The sequence below is a fragment of the Siniperca chuatsi genome, linkage group LG14 (genome assembly GCF_020085105.1).
Source record: "Siniperca chuatsi isolate FFG_IHB_CAS linkage group LG14, ASM2008510v1, whole genome shotgun sequence".
Classification (NCBI taxonomy): Eukaryota; Metazoa; Chordata; class Actinopteri; order Centrarchiformes; family Sinipercidae; genus Siniperca; species Siniperca chuatsi.
This window is the reverse complement of record NC_058055.1, coordinates 28,215,481-28,237,670: the sequence shown is the minus strand read 5'-3', so window position 1 is coordinate 28,237,670 and position 22,190 is coordinate 28,215,481. Positions and strand designations below refer to the sequence as shown.

The 22,190-nt window shown below is 43.1% G+C and overlaps 2 protein-coding genes across 3 annotated transcripts; both read left to right on the top strand.

The window, feature by feature from the left end:
* Positions 1 to 2,057: 2,057 nt before the first annotated feature.
* Positions 2,058 to 11,598, top strand: serpinf2a (serpin peptidase inhibitor, clade F (alpha-2 antiplasmin, pigment epithelium derived factor), member 2a). 2 transcript variants are annotated; one of them, XM_044221244.1, is made up of 9 exons: positions 2,058 to 2,852; positions 4,231 to 4,296; positions 4,419 to 4,659; positions 5,196 to 5,339; positions 5,435 to 5,477; positions 6,226 to 6,371; positions 8,245 to 8,387; positions 9,541 to 9,745; positions 10,415 to 11,598. In XM_044221244.1, the coding sequence occupies exons 2-9, from the start codon at positions 4,246 to 4,248 to the stop codon at positions 10,831 to 10,833; spliced, it is 1,392 nt and encodes a 463-aa protein (XP_044077179.1). In that variant the 5' UTR covers positions 2,058 to 2,852; positions 4,231 to 4,245; the 3' UTR covers positions 10,834 to 11,598. The 2 variants fall into 2 exon arrangements, with proteins under 2 accessions (XP_044077179.1, XP_044077178.1); XM_044221243.1 differs by having other exon boundaries at positions 2,707 to 2,852; positions 4,231 to 4,311.
* Positions 11,599 to 12,304: 706 nt separating this feature from the next.
* On the top strand, positions 12,305 to 21,406 carry serpinf1 (serpin peptidase inhibitor, clade F (alpha-2 antiplasmin, pigment epithelium derived factor), member 1). The gene is made up of 8 exons (XM_044221246.1): positions 12,305 to 12,543; positions 16,077 to 16,137; positions 16,300 to 16,495; positions 17,447 to 17,602; positions 18,858 to 19,061; positions 19,244 to 19,383; positions 19,693 to 19,903; positions 20,885 to 21,406. Exons 2-8 carry the CDS (start codon positions 16,078 to 16,080, stop codon positions 21,133 to 21,135), a joined length of 1,218 nt encoding a protein of 405 aa, XP_044077181.1. The 5' UTR covers positions 12,305 to 12,543; position 16,077; the 3' UTR covers positions 21,136 to 21,406.
* Positions 21,407 to 22,190: the final 784 nt, after the last annotated feature.

The window sequence follows — 22,190 nt, the reverse complement described above, 5'->3', positions numbered from 1 at the left end:
GACCTCAAAATAAACAGTGAGTTAGAACATAAGTGAACTCACTGCTGTCATCCTTGATATTCTGTTTGGTTAGGATAATATTATAGAAACTAACCACTGTATTTTGTGGCAGATTGACAAGCATGTCCTGTATTCAAAACCAGTCTGACAAATGTGTGACACATGACAGAACAAGACCTTTTTCATGGTGGTTGATAGGTCGATAATGTGTTAAGTAGTCCACTTCGAGTGTAACATTAATATTAAATACTATAAAACACATTACTGATGGCTCCAAATAAAGTCCTCCAATAACTGACCGGCAAGGATCCATATTAGCCCTGCTGCAATGCATAAATAATATTAATTTACAACTGAGCATTGCAATGTCTGTTTTTATGCTGATGATACCATCTTGTTTGCCATCGGCTCTACCACAAACCAGGCTTTCTCCAGGTTAGTCTGCTTTTGACAACCTTGTTCGACCTTAGCTTGTTCTAAACTCCAAAAAGACAAAACATGTTCATTTCACAACAGCACAAAACTCTGATCAATACTCTTGCATATATAGATACAGTACAGCATTGTAAATACTTAGAGTACAGCTTGTCCTACAAAACTCACTTCCAGACTTCACATGGAACTCTTTTATGTTGTCTTCAGGTTTAAGGCCTGGTCACAACAGAAAGTGGTACAGCGAAGTTAATCTGCACGTCCTTGTAAAATATTTGTTTCTAGAAGCTTGGTGACGTAGTAACCATACTAGCTGGGCTAGTTGGTGAACTGCTGGTGAGCTAAGGCTAATGCTAGTCAGTCACAATAGCTCCTGGAGCTTCTCTCCATTTTCTCTCTATCCGTCTATGTACTCCCCCTTGCATTATGTTCACCTTTTTTCACGTTTTTTCGTTTAATAAAATGTTTATTGAAGAGGGATAATAAACTAATGAGCTTGATAATGGTCACTTATTAGCTTGGTCGCTAACAGGACAATAAGTTCACACACATTCAAAAGATGCATTTCTACCATCGACTCCTGTCTGCAAACCATTTGTGGAACAGTTAATACTCATTACTGTTGCTGCTATGACTATGAATTTCCCTCTGGGGATTAATAAAGGTTCACCTTAACTAATCTTATCTTACTTCGACAGAGGAGGTTAAATAAAAGCGAATGGTGCAACACAGCTAATAGGCTACGATAGCTTTCTCCGTTTTGGACTCTCTGGCTCTCTGCTGTCTCAACACTGATTTCCAGGGTAAAGAGGGTAATGTGTATGAAAGTGTGTGTGTGTGCAGCTGGCAAATGTATCTGTTATTACTGGAAGTCAGGCAGCAGAGTGTGTGGGAGTAGCTGGATGGTTTTTCTTTCTTTTATTAACACACTGTGATAGTACAACAAGCCCACCCCCTACTTTTAACCTGAGCATAGCTCTGAAATACACCACAATGACAAAAGTATGTGGACAGCTGAACGTTCCAGTCATATGTGACAGTGTAACATGTGATTGTAACAATATGATCATTAATGTGCTGCTCTAACTCCACTCCTCTGGTTTCAAACTTTCCACCAGATGTTAAACCAGATGTTGCCACAAAGTTGGAAGAACACTATTGTCTAAAATATGAATAAAGCTGAAAAGCTTTGCAACCAGAAGTTGAGCAGTGTTTAGTCTAGTAGTCTAACATGGGAAATTTGGCTTGCAGAATGGCAAAAACAGATCCAAATGTCTGAATGTGTGTCATTGTGTTCATTTGAACAAGGACCCCGGTAAATAAACAGATTGAATTACACTGAGGGCAATATTTACCTCTATACGTAATATGGAGACTGACGTAGTTTGAAGCAAACCTCTCTGCCTTTGCCAGATTTTCAGACTGACATGATTCACAGTGAGTCTCAGTGGCTGTTGTGGTTCTGTGGTGAAACCAGGAGGATCAAGGTGAACAGAGGCAAAGGAAGGACCCTGTTTGTTACAGAGCTGCACTGTGGGGGCGTTAAGCTGGTCAGAACAAGACAAATACACGCCCACTCTCTGCTGAATGTAATGTAGAGCGCCATGAAGGCACAAAGCTGAAGAACGAGTCAGTGCACAAAGCAGTTTGAATCTGAAACGCTGAGACTCACTTCCAATCCAGTGAAATTGGTGCTAGTTTAGATTAGTTTAGATTAGTTTAGATGAGTTTTGTTGTTTAGCGTAGTTTAATTTAGCTTTATTTACTTTAGTTTAGCTTTGTGGTTTGGTTCAGTTTAATGCAGTTTAGTTTAAATTTAGTTTAGACATAAGACAACCAGTAAGTGACTTTATTACTTCTTCTGTGACAAGTGTGAGAGCCTATGTCTACCGGTAAAACATTGATGAAAAATTAGGAATGAACATGAAGATTATAATTCTCATGCATCATTTTAAGTTATTAAGTCATAATTATGACCTTGGACTTGTCATGCTTATGAGGCACTTCATTAAATGTGTGCCATAATATACGCATAGTAATGCCTCATTATGAGCTTGTAAATTCTGTTTCTAATTCGATTTAATAATTCTAATTCAATTAATAATTCTTGAGATTCTAAGTTATTAGAATTATTAGTGAGTTATTATTGGTGAAACCAAAGTCTCTGTTAACTCTGCAAAGAGTTTTACAACAGTCGGACAGTCTTTGTTTTTACATTCTGTAGTGACCACAGGTACGGCCATGATCAGTCCGGGGTTGATTATTAACCAGCCAACGGGGGCGGCAGTTGTTGAGTACAGCCACTAAGCTGTCCAGCCTAGAGAAGGTTGGCCATACCTGTTTTTACTCTTATTTTATTCATCTAATCGTTTAACCCCTTTGGTTTCTCATCATCTGCCTCCACATCATACACAGGCCAGGTGAGTTCGGACCATCTTTGATTTCACCAAAGTCTATAACTGCGTTCTGGGGGGTCTGGGGGGAAATTTGCTGCCAATCAGTTTCAGCGCTGCTAAAAAAATCTGTAGTTTACAAAGACACAGTCAGTCATAAAGAGTGTTTTGAACTGCAGATAGAGAAGATGCAACTCCACAGATCCAGAGATAAAGATTGTGTATATGAATCTGAGCCTTATCTCGTATACAGTGGTGGTTCATATACTTCATGTAGTTCTGTGTATTCAGTGTACTGCGCCTCAGCCAAGAAAAGCTTCTGAAACGGTAACCTTTAGTCCACTGGTAAACACAGCAGCCATATCTGAAACCTCAATTGACTCTAAACCTACTAGACAGATAGACAGATACACTGATAGATACCATTACAATGAAAAATTATATCTGACATTTTAATAGTCCTGACAGCTTTTGCCCATAGCAGCGTAGCTTTATGGATGACAATGTCGGTCTGTCAATCAAACACTTTGGTCCAGACTAAAATATCTTGACAACAATTGGATGGATTGATGTGAAATTTGGGCATAAACACTCGTGCTCCCTAGAGGATGAATCCTAATAACTAAAGTGATCCCCTCACTTTTCCTCCAGCAGCACCAACAGGACAAACTTATGTACCACTCTGGTTCATGACAGGATACCTCTAAACCAGTTTCTATCAGCTTCAGTTGAACTTTGAGACAAATGCCAACATACCATGCTAACATGCTAATGTTAACATGCTAACATGCTAGCATGTTCTCACGTGCACGTATAGTATTGTTTCATGTTACTTAATCAGATAATTTAAGAGCAGACATGTGGCCTTTGTTGGACTGAATTTGGAGGACTTAATCGCTGTATCCCCCAAAATGTCCAGTTGGGAAATACGTCATAACTACATCGTGGTTGTCAGAGTATTTTCAGGTGGTCATCTGTCCTTGAAAAGAACCGATTTGAAAACGTTTTAATTTGAGCATAAGTCCTCTGAGATGCGCCATCTCATTTTCAAGGGGTCCTCAGACTTAGAAGGATGTAAATAATAGAAGCCCGATTACACTCCATTTTTTTCTTGCTTCCACTCTGGCCATATCATTCATCACATGCCGTTACAGATAAAGATTATGGTCTGTTCTAGGTATTCAGTATGTCTTGTAGGATTTGCTATTTCACAAAGACAATTTCCATAATGAGCCATGTAGTGGACAAAGCAGATCAATCTAATCAATCTCATCATCAGATAAAAACACGTAATGTGTTTTGGCAATCCTCTATAGTAATGTAGTCCTATGGCTGAGATTGCTCACAGCCTCGATGCTATAAAACTTCTTCCTCATGGTTGATGATGTCTTTCTGTGTTTTTCAGGCTGGTTGTTTGGAAATGAAGCTGTGTCTTCTTTTCTTGCTTTGTCTCTGCTGTCTGGGACTGACTGTAAGAACCCCTCGAGTAAACTACCATTTTAAGTACTAAATAGAAATTGGTTATTTGCTGTTTATCCTGTATGTAACCCTAACCCGTCAGAAAGTGAACCCTGTCTGTCCTCCTGTCTTCAGGCGGAGCCCACTCCTGGAGCTCCTGATGTCTCCGATCCTGTAGATGAAGAGAAGGAGACGGAGGAGGTTCACAGCTGTGGAGGAAGGCGGGTGTTCAGCCCTGAGGAACACAGGGCAATAGGGGGTGCCATAGAGCGACTGGGTTTACAGCTCCTGGAAAAGCTTCTTATTGGTCCACAGCAGCCGAACGTCGTCCTATCACCTCTCAGCCTGGCCTTTGCCCTCGCCCAGCTGACCTTAGGTCAGTCAGAGTTTAATTTTGTTTTTTCACACAACAATGGGAGGAGGAGTCAGCAGCTGTCATTTCCATGTCCTACTTAAGCTGGACCCAGGAATGGAGGCACATGTTGTGAAATAAAGGCTAAACATTTCATTTATCACCGCCAACAGGTCAAATTTTCCACTTGTCCACCTCTTACAGGACACCTCTAAAATGAAAAGCCACAATCCTGTCAGCCACAGCTGTACTTTCAGATTAATGCTGTAATGGCATGCTAACATGCTAACACATCCTTTTGTACATCTGTGGTAAAAAGTCCAGCCTGAAGTCTAAGATCTCCTAAGATGGCTGTATAGAAGATAAAAGATGTTGTTTGACCTTTCCTCCGGTATCACCCTCAATAATTTTGTTTCTGGGGAGTAATGAGCATAACAACCTCATGGGGCCACTAGCACATGTTGAAGAAGCTGCTCACTGTATGCTCCATATATGCTCCATCAACTGATCCTGTAAATTCTTTAGAAACAATTTGTTGAGATTGTTTTTTTCTCTCTCAGGTGCTCGCAACAAGACAGAGAAGCTATTGCTGGAGAGCCTTAATGCCCACAGTCTGCCGTGTTACCATCACATACTGGGAGGCCTTCTACCTCATTTCAGAAACACATCGTTGGAGGTGGCAACACGCATGTACCTGAGACCAGGTGTGTGGTGATGACTGTTGAACTCATGATGGTTTTTAAGATGTTTGGTGTAGGATTCGTCTTATCTATGTTCTCTCCCTTCTTTCATCTCTCAGGATTTGAAGTGAAGTTGTCTTTTGTTGAGGACTCTCTGGCCAGGTATCAACCACAATCAGGCCACACACACACACACACTGGTTGAATGCAGTTACTTTTCATTAAAAGACTCGATTTTGAACACATTTGACTTCTGACTGAATTGGTTGATTCATTGAGACATGTAAAGTTTGGATGTCTCAATGAATGATAATTCAGACTGAGACAGATATGGATTACTAAAAACAGTCTGTACATCAGGTGGCAAGCAAAAGGTTGTCAACTAGAGATCAGCAAGGGCAAAAGCATGCAGGCTAAAGTCTAAGAACGGGAAACTGGTCAAACGGGCAAAGAAAACAAAAAGCTGGTAAGCAACAACAAACCGGAAAGTGAAGAGCATCGAATGAGGGCTAGATATACTGGGGAGCAAATGGGTAAATGGGGAACAGCTGTGGGGATGAGGTGGTCAAGTGATGGCTCATGTGGGAAAGCTCCCTAGTGACGGCTGCTGGTCATGTGGAGAAAGGCATGGACTGAAAAGACGGGGCAGGTAGTATGCATGGCAATGGTCTAAATTACTGAACGGTCAACTAAAACAGACATAACAATATGACCAGAATCTATCACACTGTAAGATACTGGAGAGCGTATTTTTAAGTTAATCTGAGTTTACAGTTGCAGCAAGTAAAAGCAGTAAAAGTTGATGTTTTTCTCACATATTTACCAAGTGATTGATTCTTTCAGTTTTGTTGTCTAAAATGTATATGCGCCATGTTTGCTGTGGAAGTAAAAAGATTTGTTTCCTCTTCAGGTACCAATCACAGCCCGTCCCTCTGGTCTCTGTGGAGGAGGTCAACCAATGGGTGGAGAACGCCACCAATGGTCACATTCCCAACTTCCTGGAAAGTATTCCACATGATGTGGTGCTTATGCTCATGAACGCTGTGTACTTCAAAGGTGAACCATTCCACCAAAGACCACTCAGTATGGTAATTTATATAGTCATAGTGAAGACAGGAATAAAATGGAAATGTATTCCCTTATGCTAGTGCATAGAACAAATCAGATGTTTCAGCAGTAATGTGAGTGCACAGAATTCAAAAGGGGGATGATAGGTCAGTTCATTTGAATGGAATCTCAACTGACTACCTCCTTAGTCGAATACATTAACTTCGGGCTACTTGACTTTAGTGCCACAACCTAAGCAGATCAGAGTGGCCCAGATGTCTTTCTCTTCACAAAAACAGCTCTTCTTATGGGATCCCTAAGTGCTTCCTGGCACTTACGAAATCTGTCCAGTCTATCCAGAGCCTCCAAAGGAAGGCACCATAGGAGTATCCACACCTGTTGCCTGAGCCACTTCATCCCTCTAGTTGTAGAGCAGCTGCTCGATAACAAAGTCTCTTTGAAGCATTGACCTTCCATTTGTGTCTTGTACAGCGAAGCCAGCTCACCTGCAGAGTAACCTAATGCCGATTGCTTTGATCCATGTTTTCATGCCTTCTGTCAGTAGCAAAAACTCATGACCATATCTAAGGGTTGGAAGAAAAACAGAATGCTGAATTCTGAGCCCTATTTTATAGCAGAGCAGTCTCCAAAACCAAAATTACATTACATTTATTTAGCTGACGCTTTTATCCAAAGCAACTTACAATAAGTGCATTAATTTCAAGAATCATGCAAGTGAATCAACTTCATCAAATATGCTGAACTGCTTCAAGTGCTAAATTTAGAAACAATAAGAGATAGAGAAAGAGTTTTGTTTTTGTTATGGGGCAAGGTGCAATCTGAACAGATGAGTTTTCAGTCTGCGACTGAAGATGTGTAGAGTTTCTGCTGTCCTAATGTCAATGGGGAGCTTGTTTCACCTTTGTGGAGCCAGAACAAAGCTGATTGGTGTGTATGGTTTGACCATGTCCTGGATGTTGGAGCGGCCTGAGCCATTCGCAGCATGGTAGGCAAGAACCAGTATCTTGAATAGGATTCGAGCAGCCACCGGTAGCCAGTGCAGGCTGCAGAGGAGCAGTGTAGTGTGGGAGAACTTGGGGGGGTTGAAGACTATGCATTCAGGATGAGCTGCAGAGGTCAGCATGCAGACCAGCGCAAGATGACGAGAACCAGAACCTGCCCCACCTCCTGGGTGAGGACCAGACGTATCCTCCTGATGTTGTGGAGGATGAATCTGCAGGAGCGTGTTGTCGCAGCCATGTTGACAGCTGGTCGTCCAGTGTTACACCCAGGTTCCTTGCAGTCTGAGGCGGCGACACCACAGTCTCCAAAGCCTCTATTACTGCAACTGTTGCCCCAAACAAACAATGAATCTTACAATCCTTTTAATCACCACTCATGAATAAGACCCCGAGACTGCTGAAGTCCTCCACACAGGGGAGTTGCAGCCCATCAGCTGGTCGGAGCTCAGTCTTGGGAACACTGATCTTTTTTTTGAAGATTATTTTTTGCCGTTTTGACTTTAATTGACAGTCACAGCGTAGGGAGACATGGGAAACATGGGGAGAGAACAGGTTGTGACTTGCAACAAGGGTCTCCAGCCAGGGATCGAACAGTGGTATTGGAGCACCCCAATACTGATCTACACAGTGACTGCAAATTGCTTCATTGCACATTGGAAATCATGGTCAGGGAAAGGACAAAAGGACAACATCATCAGCAAACAGTATACATGCCGCCCTAATATCACCAGACCAGACACTTTTCAGACGGGGCAGCTCCTTGATAACCTGTCCATCAACATTATGTCATGAAGTGCTACCTTAATTCTAAAAATGCAACTCTACTACTATTCCTTCTTGCTCCCCTCTGTGTTTGTCAGGTGAATGGCAGACACGATTTGACCCCCTGGCGACCTCTAAGGGAGTTTTCTACCTGGACAACCAGAACTCTGTGTCAGTGGACATGATGAAGTCTGCCCAGTACCCTCTCCGCCTGCTGGATGATCCAGAACTGGAAGCACAGGTAACACCTGTACCTTCATGGGTACATCAGTGATGGTGCCGATACTGGCCGTTATCACAAGCGGAGCCAAGAATGCCCTCAAGGCTTTTACACACTAACATAGTTTACGTGCATTAGAAAACAAGTATCTGGGCATCCTGTATCTCTTCTTCTCTCTCTCCTGTAGGGTGACCAGATGTCCCAGTTAAATCAGGACAGTCTGGATTTTCAGCCATTTGCCATGGTGCCGTAACAGGAATGCTCTTTGCAGTGTTGCTTTTGCAGTAATTGGACTGAAGACTGATTTAGATTTTTTTTATATATATTTGAAAATTAAAAGTGATATTTGTCAAATTTGTGGACATGGCTGAGTTAAGGCTACATCAATAACACCAACACCCAGTTATCTTAACTACATTTAAATTTTCTCTTCATTTAACATATGATACGTAAGCAATGAAACACAACCTGATGTATGAAAACAACTGATGTGGCAATGTTCTCAGTTGTCTTTCAAATGTCCCACCTGTCAGATGGGGTTGTGAGCTTTAGATATTCACTAAAGTAATGACACAAGCAGCCGAAATGAGTTTCGTTTGTAGAGTATTTGGTCTCACAGCGTGAGGAACTAAAGACAGGAAAGGAATTCAGAGTTGAACTGCTGCTCCCTCGCGCTGAAAGGAGCTTTTGAGGTGGTTCAGGGGTCTGATCCGGATTCCTCCCAGACACCTTCCTCTGAAGGTTTTCTGGTCAACTTCAACTGGGATGAGACCCGGGGCACTGGTTTAGCTCATACGTGGAGACTCCCTCAGCCTGACTTTAGATCACATCTTGGTACTCCCCAGGAAGAGCTGGAGGATGTGGCTGGGGAGAAGGATGTTTGGCCTACCTTGCTCAGCCTCCTGCCACCAGTGGTTAAACTGTTGACCAGAACTATGTTTAAGGTTTCCTGTTATACAACTTTGACCAAACAGCCAATAATAAACAAGTGTTTTTAGCGACCATGGTTTAAATAAGTTATGTGTCTAATTAATGCCTCACGGTAATTGTCTTTTTTTATTTCATTTTTTTCTTTTTCACCCTTTAACCACCATGTGTTCCTATAGTCTATTTGTTTAGAGTTAGTCCATATGAAATAAAATAAATAAAAATAAAATCCCTCTCTCTCGTCCAGGTTGCCAGTTTTCCCTTCAAGGGAAACACCAGCTTCTTAATCGTCATGCCCTTGCTGGGCAGAGGAAACGTGTCATCTGTGCTTCCCAAACTGAACATCTCCGACCTTTACAGACGTCTACCTCAGGAGAAAACAATGCAGGTCAACTTACCCAAGGTGAAGCTGCAGTACCGGCAGGAGCTCCAGGAAGCGCTGACCAGCATGGGTGAGAAAATTAGCTTCACTAAGACAGAAGGGATGTCTGGAAGAAACAACATAGATACTGTGATGGCGGGGGTGTTGATGTCACTTCCAAACAGCTAAAGGGCAACACACACTGGTCATGTTCTGCAGCGTCACGTATTTGACAACACACTGGACAGATTATACAGACATAAGCCAATCTGTATAATCTTAACTAATAACTTTTCTGGAGCGTCAATGTACTGGGAAATGCTGACTCTTGGAAATAGAACAGTGTTGTATCCTGACGCATCGACACACGTCAACCAACGATGACATGTGTATTGACACCACCGGTGTGTAGGCTTACATCTAAAGACAATAGGTTTCTTAACGAGCATCAATGCTGCCTTTATCTGCTGTCTTTTCATCTAGAAACGAGCCAAAATTCAAATTCACTTAAACCACGCCCCTTTGATGAAATACATTACCCAGATTCCCAAAAACCTTTTGTGCAAATTATACTTTCTGTGTATGCAAAGCTGCTAGGGTCTGTGTGAATCAAATTTTGTTGTTGCCCATGTCCGTGACTGTCCACATGGACTTCTTGCCGACTGCACGTGTGTGAACATGACCGTCTATGCAAAGTTCATCTGGCCCTTCAGTTTGTAACTCTGGCCTCTTTTTCTCCCTCTCTGATCCTCTCTATCAGGCCTCGGCTCTCTGTTTTCAGGTCCTGACCTTTCTGGGATTTCCGACCACCCTCTGAGGGTGACAGGTGTCCGCCATGCCAGCACCATAGAACTTAACGAAGAAGGCATGGAGGCGTCCGCCAGCACTGTTGTAACCTCCATGCGCTCCGTCTCCCTCTTCTCCGTCAACTCCCCTTTCCTATTCGCCCTTGTCGATGATGTTTCCCTGGCCCCTCTCTTCATGGGCATCGTCACGAAACCCGCCCCCGGCAACGACCCTATGCTCAATGATGATCCCCATGGCAACAGCACCATGGGCGATCAACCTGTGACGGAGGATGTCAGGAAAAGAGACATAAATAGCAAACACAGCAACAGTTCTTGCAGCGAGACAGAGCCAGCAGAGGGCAGCAGTATGCAGTCATGTAGCTTAGCATAAAGACTGGAAATGGGGAAAGTGCTAGCCTGGCTCTGTCCAAAACAAAATCTGCCTTCTAGCACCTCTAAAACTCGCTAATTAACACTATATATCTGGTTTGTTTAATCTGTATAAAAACCAAAGTGTGAAAACGACAAGTTGTGGTTTTTATGTGCGGGACTATTTCTTGTTTGGGCACAGCGACTTCCTAGAGTCTTGTCATCGTGGAGTTGCCAGGCAACTAGCACAGACAGACGTGACAGTGGTATCGATCTTTGCATCTAAATCTCTACAAGAAAGCAAATAAGCATATTTCCCAAATGGTCAAACTTTTCCTTTAAAGTAGATTCAGACGTGCAGCAGAGGACGAACGCGTCGGTCTTGTGTTGCTCAACAGGCTTTGGAATTCAACATGGAAAAATATGCAAATGCTCTGCAATTATAGCGATCGGTATTGAGTTTTATATGAAGTCAGAAAAGTCAACAAGTTTAAATACTAAAAAGCAGAGTAATGTTTTTATAATCTCACTTCACAAATTTACCAGATTAATTAAGTTTTATCAAAGTTATCAGGTTTCTGATGTGATATAAATGTTAAAATACAGCGTTCAATGTGTATAATACACTTATTAGGCCTGGCAATGCATTTTACCAATATTCTTTCCAGCAAGTTGTGCATTATTATGTTAAAAGTCTATTTTTTCCCTTTGCAGATGTTTTATCTACAATGAGATGATTTAAATTTGATATTCAGTCACAGAAAATAAAATGTTCACACAAAAAGTATATTTGTGTTGTGGGAAAAATAGTTTTTTACTTTGGATTTGTTTGGAGGAAGTTAACCTTTCAAGTGGATTCACTTGGAGAAAAATAATCTAGCTTTTCCCAAAATCGCAGCTGACAAAAACTAGTAAAACAATACCGATAACATCACTCTGAGTCTAGAAAGAAGAGCAACGCACTGTTTCGCCCGATAAAAACAAAGACAAACTTAACGAACGTACAATCATTATGAAAAGAACAGTGTGGTTCCTCTGATGGCTCTGGAATCATCCTTTCAGGCAGATCTTAATGCTTCCTGCCTATAGCCTCAACCCTTCTCGTTGATGGAGCCTGCTGGAGCCAGTGCTCGGTTCTGAACGTGGATTCTCAGATTCTAAGGGGACAGAATCCTTTAGGAGGTTCGAGGGGCCATTTGGGAGATCCTTCATCTGGGTTTAAGGTCATGCCAGAGGGCTCCTGGGTCCTTCTAGGGGACACTGAATGAGGTGGCTGAGGCAGCTGTAGGGTCTCCACAGCAGGATTAGTTTACTTTACTATAATTCAAACATAAAAACACCTGAGAAGATAACTGAATACATTATCTCAGTTTAATGTTTAATCAACCTAAATGTTGGGATTAAAATGATCTAAGGACGGGCATGGCAGCACGTGATGGTCAGTTTGGTCCAGAACGCGTACCGGTTCTGCACTGGTACAGTTACACCTCAAACCATGTTTGGTTTTTCAGTACGTTAACCTCTGCAGCCCCCTTGACTTCTTGTCTTCTGTCTTCGGCTGTCTCGCTTCCTTCACCTTAATCCAGCAGCGCCGGTCTGGCGCGCGCCCCCGGCGCTCTGTTGGCAGCAGCGGGGACGCGCAGAGCCAGGAGGCGTCAGCGGGGCGAAGACTCGTCTCATCTGCAGAGAGACAGACTCTGAGCGACGTGAACCGTCCGGGAGCAGAGGAGAGGTGAGTGTCGGGCATTTTGCGCTTTTACGCACAACATATGACTTCTGCTGTGTGATGGCACTGGAGCGGTTCGCCCTGTTCGAAATGAATTTACTGTTCATGTAGTGCTGCATGATGTCTGAGCGGGGCTGCAGGTCAGGCTGCAACTTTTACCGAAAGAGTCCGAAATGAAGCACGGATGCATGTTTGATGACCCTGCAGAGATCGAGTAAAGATTTCTAACTCTTTTAACTCTCAGAAACATGTTGTCTGACGTGCCGATGGTGTTTCCAGTCAGTGAGCAAACGGACTTTCTTCAGTCCAGTTCAGCTTTTCCATCTCAGTCGCTGTGCCAAGAAACACAATCACAGCTGGAACTTTTCCACCCAACAGTTTATATAATAGTTCTGATTTCACAGCAGGTAAGTGGGCCAGGCCTCTGTCTCAACACGGATTTACTCCAATTAAACAAACTTTAATCATTAGATTCGATTTGAAAAGTACTTTAGTGTAATATACTTGAAGATGTTATGAAATATGGAACTTTACATGTATATTGTTCTTCACGATGATCATTCTCATTCAAAGAACAAAGCCATAGAAGTGCAGATGGAGTGTTTGCAGCGTTGAGGCTTTCTGACACTCGCTCCATCAGTTTAGACTGAGGTTATTTGGGGTTGTAAAGACTTTGGTGCCAAGACCGTTTCTGCAGTTCTGTGGAATCATTTCGTTGCTGTGTCCTCCACTTTAAAACACATCCCTGATGTGAGTTGACGAGCAGCCAATGAGAAAACATTCCTCTCAGTCTCAGAGTCCAGTTCCTGCAGGAAGCTGGCCCGCTGTGTCAGCTGTTCATCTTCAGTCTGCTGCAGGACTCTGCAGGACTCTGCAGGACTCCGTCAGGCCTGTTCGCAGTTTAAACACCTCAAAGATGAAGTGAGACAGACGAGGAGTCAACAATTCATACGTGCTGGCTACATCTGCATCAGATCTGCAGTTTAATGTGTCCAATTATTTACCAGCTTTGCTTGACCTCAGTATGGAAAAACAGTCTGACAACTCTCAGTGTGACCGGGCCTTAGAGACTGTGTTCAGTTATGTCCCACAATCCACTGCTGCCTTCATGATCTGGTGGAAAAGTCAGAGATCAGGGTGTCCAAGCCAAACTGTGTTGCATTCAGGTGCTGAAGTGAAGTAAACATGACCTCAACCATAATTACCTGCTTCTTTTGTTGCTTTTGTCTTCGTCTCATTTTACTCTTGTTTTTCTTCAAAGCTTCATCCTACTTGTGTTTCCTGGATTATAAAAATACACACACTGTAATAGAAGATTGTGTTCTACGGTCTCGCTGTCTTCATAAAACATCTTTTTAAACGTCTTTTTTAATGACGTGAGATCATTTGAGAGGTGCTGGAAAGAAAAGATCAGAGACTGCAGCTGCTGAGCCTTTTGGACGACAGCGTCTGGGTTTCCCATCAGGCATGGTGTGTGTGTGTGTGTGTGTGTGTGTGTGTGTGTGTGGTCTGAGGTTCAGATGACAGATCCAGATGTGTGTAGAAGAACAAAAGAGACATTGTGTGTGTGTGTGTGTGTGTTAGTGATGGGAAATACGGCTCTTCATTCAGTGCTGCTTCTGCGGGTCGGCGCCTCAGTTTCTTTCTTATTTGTTGCAGAAAGAAATAAACACGCGAGATTCTTCATCTGCAACACACTGAACTATTCATATTGATGGTTAGAAATCAAGAAACTGTCCTAGTTGTATAACAAAAATAACACCCTACTAATGAAATAGCAGGCTATGGCTAATAAATACTTGTGCAACTCTACAGAGACACATACAGTATATATTTCGATTTAATTTGTCCAATATAATATGAAACAAAAGGGGGGCGGCTTGGCTCTCAGACCGGAGCCGGCCGACACGTCACTAGTGTGTGTTTGACCCTTTTCCTCACTTGAACTGTTTTAGACATAATGTTTGTTTAAACTCAGTAGCAGAGCAATGTGTGCAGCTACAGTCGCACCAAAGGGATGAAAATCTAAACCTTTAACCTCGCCTGACCAGCAGCAACCCTGACCTGCAGCGGCGGAGGTACAGGTGGAGTAGCACGATGTTGCATACAGTGAGTATCAGATTATACTTTTCTCACATGATTACTAGGAAAGCTGTTTGTAAGAGAAATTGATTTGGTGATTCACTTTATGAAGTTCTGGACGTTTGTGTGCTCAGACTGCAGAGATGATCTGGTCTTTCTCGCGGTCCTGAAGGCATCATCAGTTTGTAAATAAGTTTCAGCTGGTTGTATAATTTTGTGGCGTTCCCCTGCAATTATACAAAACACTGCTTTGAAATGATGCGGCTCTGAACATTGTCTTTCAATCTGGAAAAGTTCCACAAACAGAGGTTGACCTCTCTCTAAATATTGAACTGTTTTGGATGATTTCATCTGTTTTCCCTCCTTTCTTCTCAGCTTTTATCTTCTTTTGTTCCTCCAAAGTTTGTCTTTGCCACTTAGGGAGAAATTAGGAGTTCTTGGTTTGATGCAGCAGGTATATTACTATTATATATTATATAATATTATATAATATATTACCAATGCTGGGTATTGAACGCCAGCATTTCTTTGGTACTGACTGAAATGTGTCCGTAACACTGTCAAGTAATCAAATATCTGATCACATTCTTAATCTTGTTGACTTATTCTCTGATTTGAATCAGGAAACTTTTCTAACTTCATAAGGTGAAAGGTGTCTCTGGCAGTGATGAAGCTCCAGTGAACCATCAGCTGAACCTGCAGCTCGGCTTCACGGAGCTTCACAGTTTCAGCTCGCTGTTCGTCTGCTGCTGCTCTGGTTCGCTCTCAGCGCTCAGAGCGTTGCTGCCAGAGAAGAAGAAGCTGTAAAAAGCCTCTGAACGCTTCCTTCTGACCAGCGAACAGCAGCCAGACGCAGTCAGAGAGCAGCTGCTGAACATAGCGGAGCATCTAGCTGCTAAAGAGCCAGATGTTTCCCTCAGCAGCTGCTGGAGACCAAACACAGAGCTGACAGAGAGAAGACCGGACCGACGTCCATCAGGAGACACAGACACGCCTCCTGATGAAGCGTCATGTGACTCTGACACGCCTCCTGACGAAGCGTCATGTGACTCTGTTGCTGCTGGAGGCGGAAACAAGCAGCTGTTTGCTAGTTCAACATATCAACTTATGTCAATGTTGTGTTCATAACTTGTTTCTGCTGAAAAAAAGTGGCCAGAAAAATCAGTTCTTGCAGGTTTAACACAGACGCATTGAGCAATTTAGCATATTTGGTTAAATAAAAAAAGGTTAAAACCTGTTTGTGGTCTTAAATAAAGGTATCATAAAGGTTCTGGTATCTGTACAGAAACTCGGGTGTCATATCAGCGATACCCAGCACCAATCACCTTGCTAAACATTAGAATTAGCAATGTCTTCTCCATAAAAGCACATTGCTGAGTCTTCAAAGGTCTTGGGGTTACATCTCTCAGCACTGGCAGGAAATACATGAAAACTCTGTTCTTGTGTTTGTCTTCCAGGATGAAGCTAACAGCTTTCCTGCTGGTGTTTGGAGCCGTCCTGAGCTTCTGTCAGGCTCAGGTATCCACATCACCTGTTTCCACATGTCATGATTTTTTGTGTGTGTTTTAACGTTAGATAAGTCTGTTATATCACCAACAAATCTCATGTGCTGACCCGAACCAACAATTTGTTAGTCCGTCTCTCTGATCTTCTTCTGTTGTTTTTACTGATCTGTTCCAGTCGGAGACGGGAGGCGAGGAGACGGGCGGGGAGGAGGAACATGTGGAGCTCTTCACCACACCGACGACTAAGATGGGTGCCGCCACCTCAGACTTCGGCTACAACCTGTTCCGCGCTCTGGCGAGCAGCGAAGCTTCAACTAACGTCTTCCTTGCCCCCATCAGTGTGTCAGCGGTGCTGACGCAGCTCTCCATGGGTGAAGACACAAACACACAAACACACTACAAACTAAATCCAAACGGGTGCTTTGGTTTTGACCGCCATGGTGTGTACGGGCCCGACGGCCAAACTGGTTGAAATTCATTTCAGTTTTTTTTGCTGCTCCCCAAAAACATCAGGTGGTCGGCAGCGTCACATGATCAGTTTTGTTTCTCATGTGTGACGTGTTCATTTTCTTTTGTTTTTCTACACGTGCCTTTGTTCCCTCTGTTCAGTTTCGCAGTGAATTGGTTTAAGCTGAGAAAGAACAGAAAACAGTGCAGACGAAGATTATACACAAAGTTTACCTTTGTTTTTCAGAATTAGCACATTACACTGCTGCACAAGCTAATAATTCCTGTCTGAGCTCAATCCGGCCCTGATAGCTAGCAAAATGTTTCCAGCCAGACTCGACGCCTAAAGGCAATATTTTAACTTAAAAAAGCTCATTCTTATATACACAGTCATGCACTGGGATGAGTACCTGCAGAAGGTGCTTAAAAAAGATATTTGAATTTATGGATAAAGGCATGGATAAAAATTAATAATACAAATAAACAGAGAAAGGGGAAAAAACTGAAAAAACGAAATGAAATTTTCCACCAGCGTGATTTTAATATCTGGTCACTTACATCTTCACATGGGGTTTTGAAGAGTACTTAAAGAAAAGTGTATCTAACATGGTAGCTATAACACTTCTAAGGCAACACTGGCTGGGGTTTGTGTTTTTCCACTTATTGCAACCTCTAAGTGGCCAAAAATACAAGCTTTAATAGTAACATTTAATATTTAACAGTAATATTTACGTATTAGACCCTGTTCTTCAGTCTGCCTGAGCGAAGAAACAGATCGTGACATGGAAGAAGGAAATAACCACCATGCACAAGAATATGCCTGAATCTTGACAGAATATGTTAACTCACTTAACATGATCCCTCCTATCCCCCAGGAGGGTCTGAGCGTGCTCAAAAGCAGCTGTTCAGGGCTCTGAGGTACCACACCCTGCAGGACCCGCAGCTCCACAGCACCCTGAAAGCCCTGCTAGCCTCGGTCAGGACGTCCGGGAAAGGCCTGAGCACTGCCGCTCGCCTCTACCTGGCACGACGTGAGTCCATGTAGGGGTTTGGGCAACTGGATGTAAACATCAGGGATCCACGTGTAATTATGTCTACATAACTACATCAAAGACATTTTTCAAACTAAAAACATGGCTTACCGAGCAACCTCAAGTTTGAGCTCAGTTCGCTGCAACAGAAAACTTCACCCTTCTGGGAGAACTTAAGATAGAAGAGCAAGAGTGAAAAATAATACTGTTAGAAGTTACAGGAAACGGTATGAATCACACAGTCAGCAGGAGCACTAAAGATATTAAAGAGGTTTTGTTTGCTCTGGCAAAATGACAAAACGTTGTGCAGTTAAAGAGGTCAATCTGTGGATAAAGACATTATAGATGTTCATCAATGGGTGAGAGCTGCTCCAGCCCAGAAAGACCTGAGGGCTTAGGTCGGTGTGTGTTTGAAACAAACTTATTCATTCTAGGTGTCGTCTGACTAAGGCAAGCCTTTATGGATGTTCTGAATGGCCACACTGTAAGAGGGTGAGACACGCAAATGGTTTAAATGGCGCACACTTTCAGTCTCTCCTCATAGACATTCATGGTGTTGGACTCAGAAAAAAGTGGCAGAAGTAGTTGTGTAAAGAATTAAAAAAGAGAGCTTGAGACAGAAGTTCAAACTGTCTACTTTCACACCTCTAAACACCCGGCCAGTCAGTGTAACGTGGGCAAAGGCAAAAAAACTGTCGGTTGCAGCCCTCCCGATTCCGACGTCGGAAAGGTGTCGGAGTAGGAAGTTTCAGATGCTGTTAGGCGAGCTGAGAAGCACTTTGTTTGAAGCATACTGAGGCCTTAAGACACTGGTTTGGTAACAGAAAGGTTGTCGGTTTGAATCTTAAATATATGAGCTGTATACTTGAATATATGAGTTTTCTCCAGTATTCCTTAAAGTACCTAAAGACAAATTTCAGTATCAAAGCAGGAACCTTCAGGTCCCACGTCTCCTTGCTGGTATGATGCCCCAAAGACTGACAAAGTAAAACTGTACTTTGTTTCACTGGGTCCTCATTCCTAGGGTACAATATAAACAAATACATCAAAACTTTGGTTCTTTTGCTTTTTTAACTCAGTGTTTATGTTTTCAATCTGTTCCACATTAAAGTCTGAAAATACAATCTTCAGTCAATTGCATCTTTACAAACCCCTCATTTTCCCTCACTTGCAAATACAATATTTTGTCTTGATTATAATGTTAATTTGTGAAGGTCTGAACTTTAAGCTGACTGATTACACCGTCTGTTCTCAGGACTTCGTCTGAAGCAGGAGTTCTTCCCGCTTGTGGAGCAGCAGTATGGAGTTCAGCCCCAGGCATTGCAGGGAGGAACCAAGGATCTTAAAGAAATCAATGACTGGGTGGCTCAGGAGACGGGCGGGAAGGTTCAGCGCTTCCTGGTCAAGAGCCTCCCCCGAAACTCTGGAGTGAACGCTGTGAGTGCTGCCTATTTTAAAGGTATGCTGAATTTCCCAAAATCATCCGACTGTCAAACATTCCCGTAGATTTGAAAGGAAAGCTCACTAGCTGGTGCGCTGTTTTGAACGTCAGAGTGCTGCCTCTTGCTTTTAGACAGTGTGATGTTGCTTCTTAATTAATACTGGACTTTTTTCCACACTCAATTTTACTACTGTAAACAGGGAAATGGGCGACTCGGTTCAGTCAAAGTGGAGCAATGGAGAACTTCCAAGTGGACGGCGGGGCACCTGTTCGCATTCCCATGATGCAACAGGATAACTACCCCGTGAAGATTGGTGCCGACTCAGATTTGAGCTGCACGGTGAGTGTTTTCTACTCTGAAACATCAGTATGTGACCTTTTAACTACAACAAAAATGTACTAAAATTGGTTTAAACTTCCATCCATGCATTATCTACAACCGCTTATCCTTAGAGGGTCGCGTGGGGCTGGAGCCGATCCCAGCTGACATTGGGCGAAAGGTCAATCACACAAACTCGCTCAAACTTCATTACCCACAATCCCTGTGTGGTGACACCACTAACCAGCCTGTGATGCTTGAGTAAAGCACTTCAGCCCACTTTCTGAGATTTCTCCCGAATGTTAATTTTTTGCATTCCCCCTCCTCCAGATCGCTCAGATCCAGATGCAGGACGACGTCAGCATGTTCATCTTCCTGCCCGATGACGTGACCTCCAACATGACACTGCTGGAGGAGAGTCTGACTGCCGAGTTCGTCCAGGACCTCTCCATGACGCTCCTTCCTGCCCAGGTGTCCCTCACTCTGCCCACCCTGAGGCTCAGCTACTCCACAGACCTGCTGCCGCTGCTCAGTGATCTGGGTGAGTCCAAGTTGGCCTTTAATGTGGATTTTCAACAAATACAGATGCAAATAAAGTACCAATATTGCACAAATATGTTGTGTTTGGATCTATCTGTTTATATTCCAAGTAAGAGTTGTAAGTTTGAATTTTGTGAGACACCTGCAGGCTGTTGGTAGATTGTAAAGTCAACACTAACCTCTTTGTTTCAGCTATTTGAATTAAACTCACAACTTTTTTTCAGTTCTTACAACTTTAAAGGAGAAGTCTGGTGACTTTCTGTATTTTCAATATTTTCAAGAAATCCTATAAAGACCCAAACCAGCAGTGAACGTATCCGCTAACAGGTGAATCACAGCTGATGGATCTTCTTCCTCCATCGTCGTCCAGAAACTGTTAAAACACATCAGCGAGCCGCTCTGCTGCACTGGGTGACATGTTCCTTCATCACCACGAACACACACACTGTAGTTTATTCTGACTCAGCCCCACACACACCGTCCTGCTGCCCCAAACACTCACTACAGCACCACATGTGGATTCATCCGCCGCTGGAAATAGTCCCCAACAAATGCACTGTTTCCTCCTGTTGGTCTGATAGAAACTACAGCGAGCAGCTGTTTGAGGAAACTACTGAGCCTTTTTAAACAGGAAACTATATATTTGTGAGGAAGATTCATGTCTTCAGCAGGAACCAATGGGCTCGCAGCTGAGAGCCGCAGACAGGAAGTCAGACGGTGCTGAGAGACAGAGCGACGTGTTGCTGGTTTGAGTCTGAATGTGTGATGACAATAAGAAAAATCTAGAATAACACCAGATTTATCCGTTAACTAAGTCGACCTGAATGAGGAGCATTGTTAAATGGAGAAAGAAAGTAGGGGTGCAACTAACGATTATTTTCATTTCTGTATTAGCTTCTTAAAGCAGGAAGTGATGTCACTGATTGTCTTTTGACCTTTTTCCCCACATCTCATCTTCCTCCCCTCCCCTTCCTCCGTGCAGGTCTCTCTGATTGGCTAGCGGACACGGACCTGGAGAAGATCTCGGCTCAGCCTGCCAAGCTCAGCAGCGTCAATCATAAGGTTGTCATGGAAATGGCACCCGAGGGGAACCTATACCCCAGTAGCACCTCAACGGCAAGCCACCTGTCCTACCGAGTGGACCGCCCCTTCCTCTACCTGATCCGGGACGAAGCGTCGGGGGCGCTGCTCTTCATCGGCAGGGTGGTCAACCCCAAGGCCCTGACGATATAACACACACACACACACACACACACACACACACACACACACAGGTTAGCAGGTCCTAGGAGGATTTCAGGTGTTTGCTTTGCGTTTGTGGTGGCAGATATTTGCGAGGATATTTGATTTTGATTTGATTTGACATGATACTTTTCATGTTGAAACATGTTAATCTGACAGGAAACTCAAACACACTGACGATACTCTGAGATCGCCAAAGGATTGTTTAAAAAAAAATATTGTCCTTTGTGTAAAAAGAAATAAACAAGACAATGAAACAAAACACTTCTCTCGTGTTTTTTCGCCTCCAGCTGTGCGGCATAAAGATGGGGATTTCAGTTCAGTTGCAGTTGCTGGTCAGAATTTTCACTAAATCGTTAAATTAAATTACCTGTGGATATTCCTGCTCTCCAGAGGATGAACGTTTCATTTTGACATCCTCAGAACAAACTTAAAAAAAATAAAGTTTTATTTTAGTTCTGCAGGATAAGACTTGAGTACAGTGCCGAGATTTAGTGCAAATGCCAAACATAGTGTCATATTAATGTGAAGGGCGTGGGGGTCAGGGTGAACGGGGGATTCACTTTTCATTTCAGAGTGAAAAGTAAATGTTGGGTTTGTAAACCAAGAAGTGATGTGGTTTTGCAGAATCATGCCGTATCAATATGAATCTTGTGTTTTCAGATGGATGGCTCTGCCCGACAGACTGGACGCTGTGACACTGTCATGGTGAAATGAACTGTGGCCAGCAGGGGCTGCTAGCACACAGGGAAGAAGGCTATCTGGCAGCAGGGTTACACCTGAGTTTCAGTACAGAAACCAAAATCAGACCTTTTTGATACCTTATTTTAAGAACTATAACATAACATATATTGTTTTACAAAACCCTTGTATCAAAAGAAGCCAAATGTTTCTAATGTTGTCTGATAACAAGCTGTACAAGAATCTTGTCTAAATAAACACTGTTACATAATTTTGGGGGCTCGTCAGGCATTGACATCTACATCAGTGGACTTATGCCTGTCGAGCCCCCGAAATGATGGTGTGACCCCCAGAAAGGCTCTGTT

Excerpts from the sequence above, each read along its gene's own strand:
- serpinf2a (XM_044221243.1), top strand. The coding sequence starts at position 4,246 with ATGAAGCTGTGTCTTCTTTTCTTGCTTTGTCTCTGCTGTCTGGGACTG. Across the intron at positions 5,478-6,225 it reads GTTGAGGACTCTCTGGCCAG|GTACCAATCACAGCCCGTCC; the intron begins GTATCAACCACA and ends TTTCCTCTTCAG. Across the intron at positions 9,746-10,414 it reads GGAAGCGCTGACCAGCATGG|GCCTCGGCTCTCTGTTTTCA; the intron begins GTGAGAAAATTA and ends CCTCTCTATCAG.
- serpinf1 (XM_044221246.1), top strand. The coding sequence starts at position 16,078 with ATGAAGCTAACAGCTTTCCTGCTGGTGTTTGGAGCCGTCCTGAGCTTC. Across the intron at positions 17,603-18,857 it reads TCGCCTCTACCTGGCACGAC|GACTTCGTCTGAAGCAGGAG; the intron begins GTGAGTCCATGT and ends GTCTGTTCTCAG. Across the intron at positions 19,062-19,243 it reads GAGTGCTGCCTATTTTAAAG|GGAAATGGGCGACTCGGTTC; the intron begins GTATGCTGAATT and ends TACTGTAAACAG.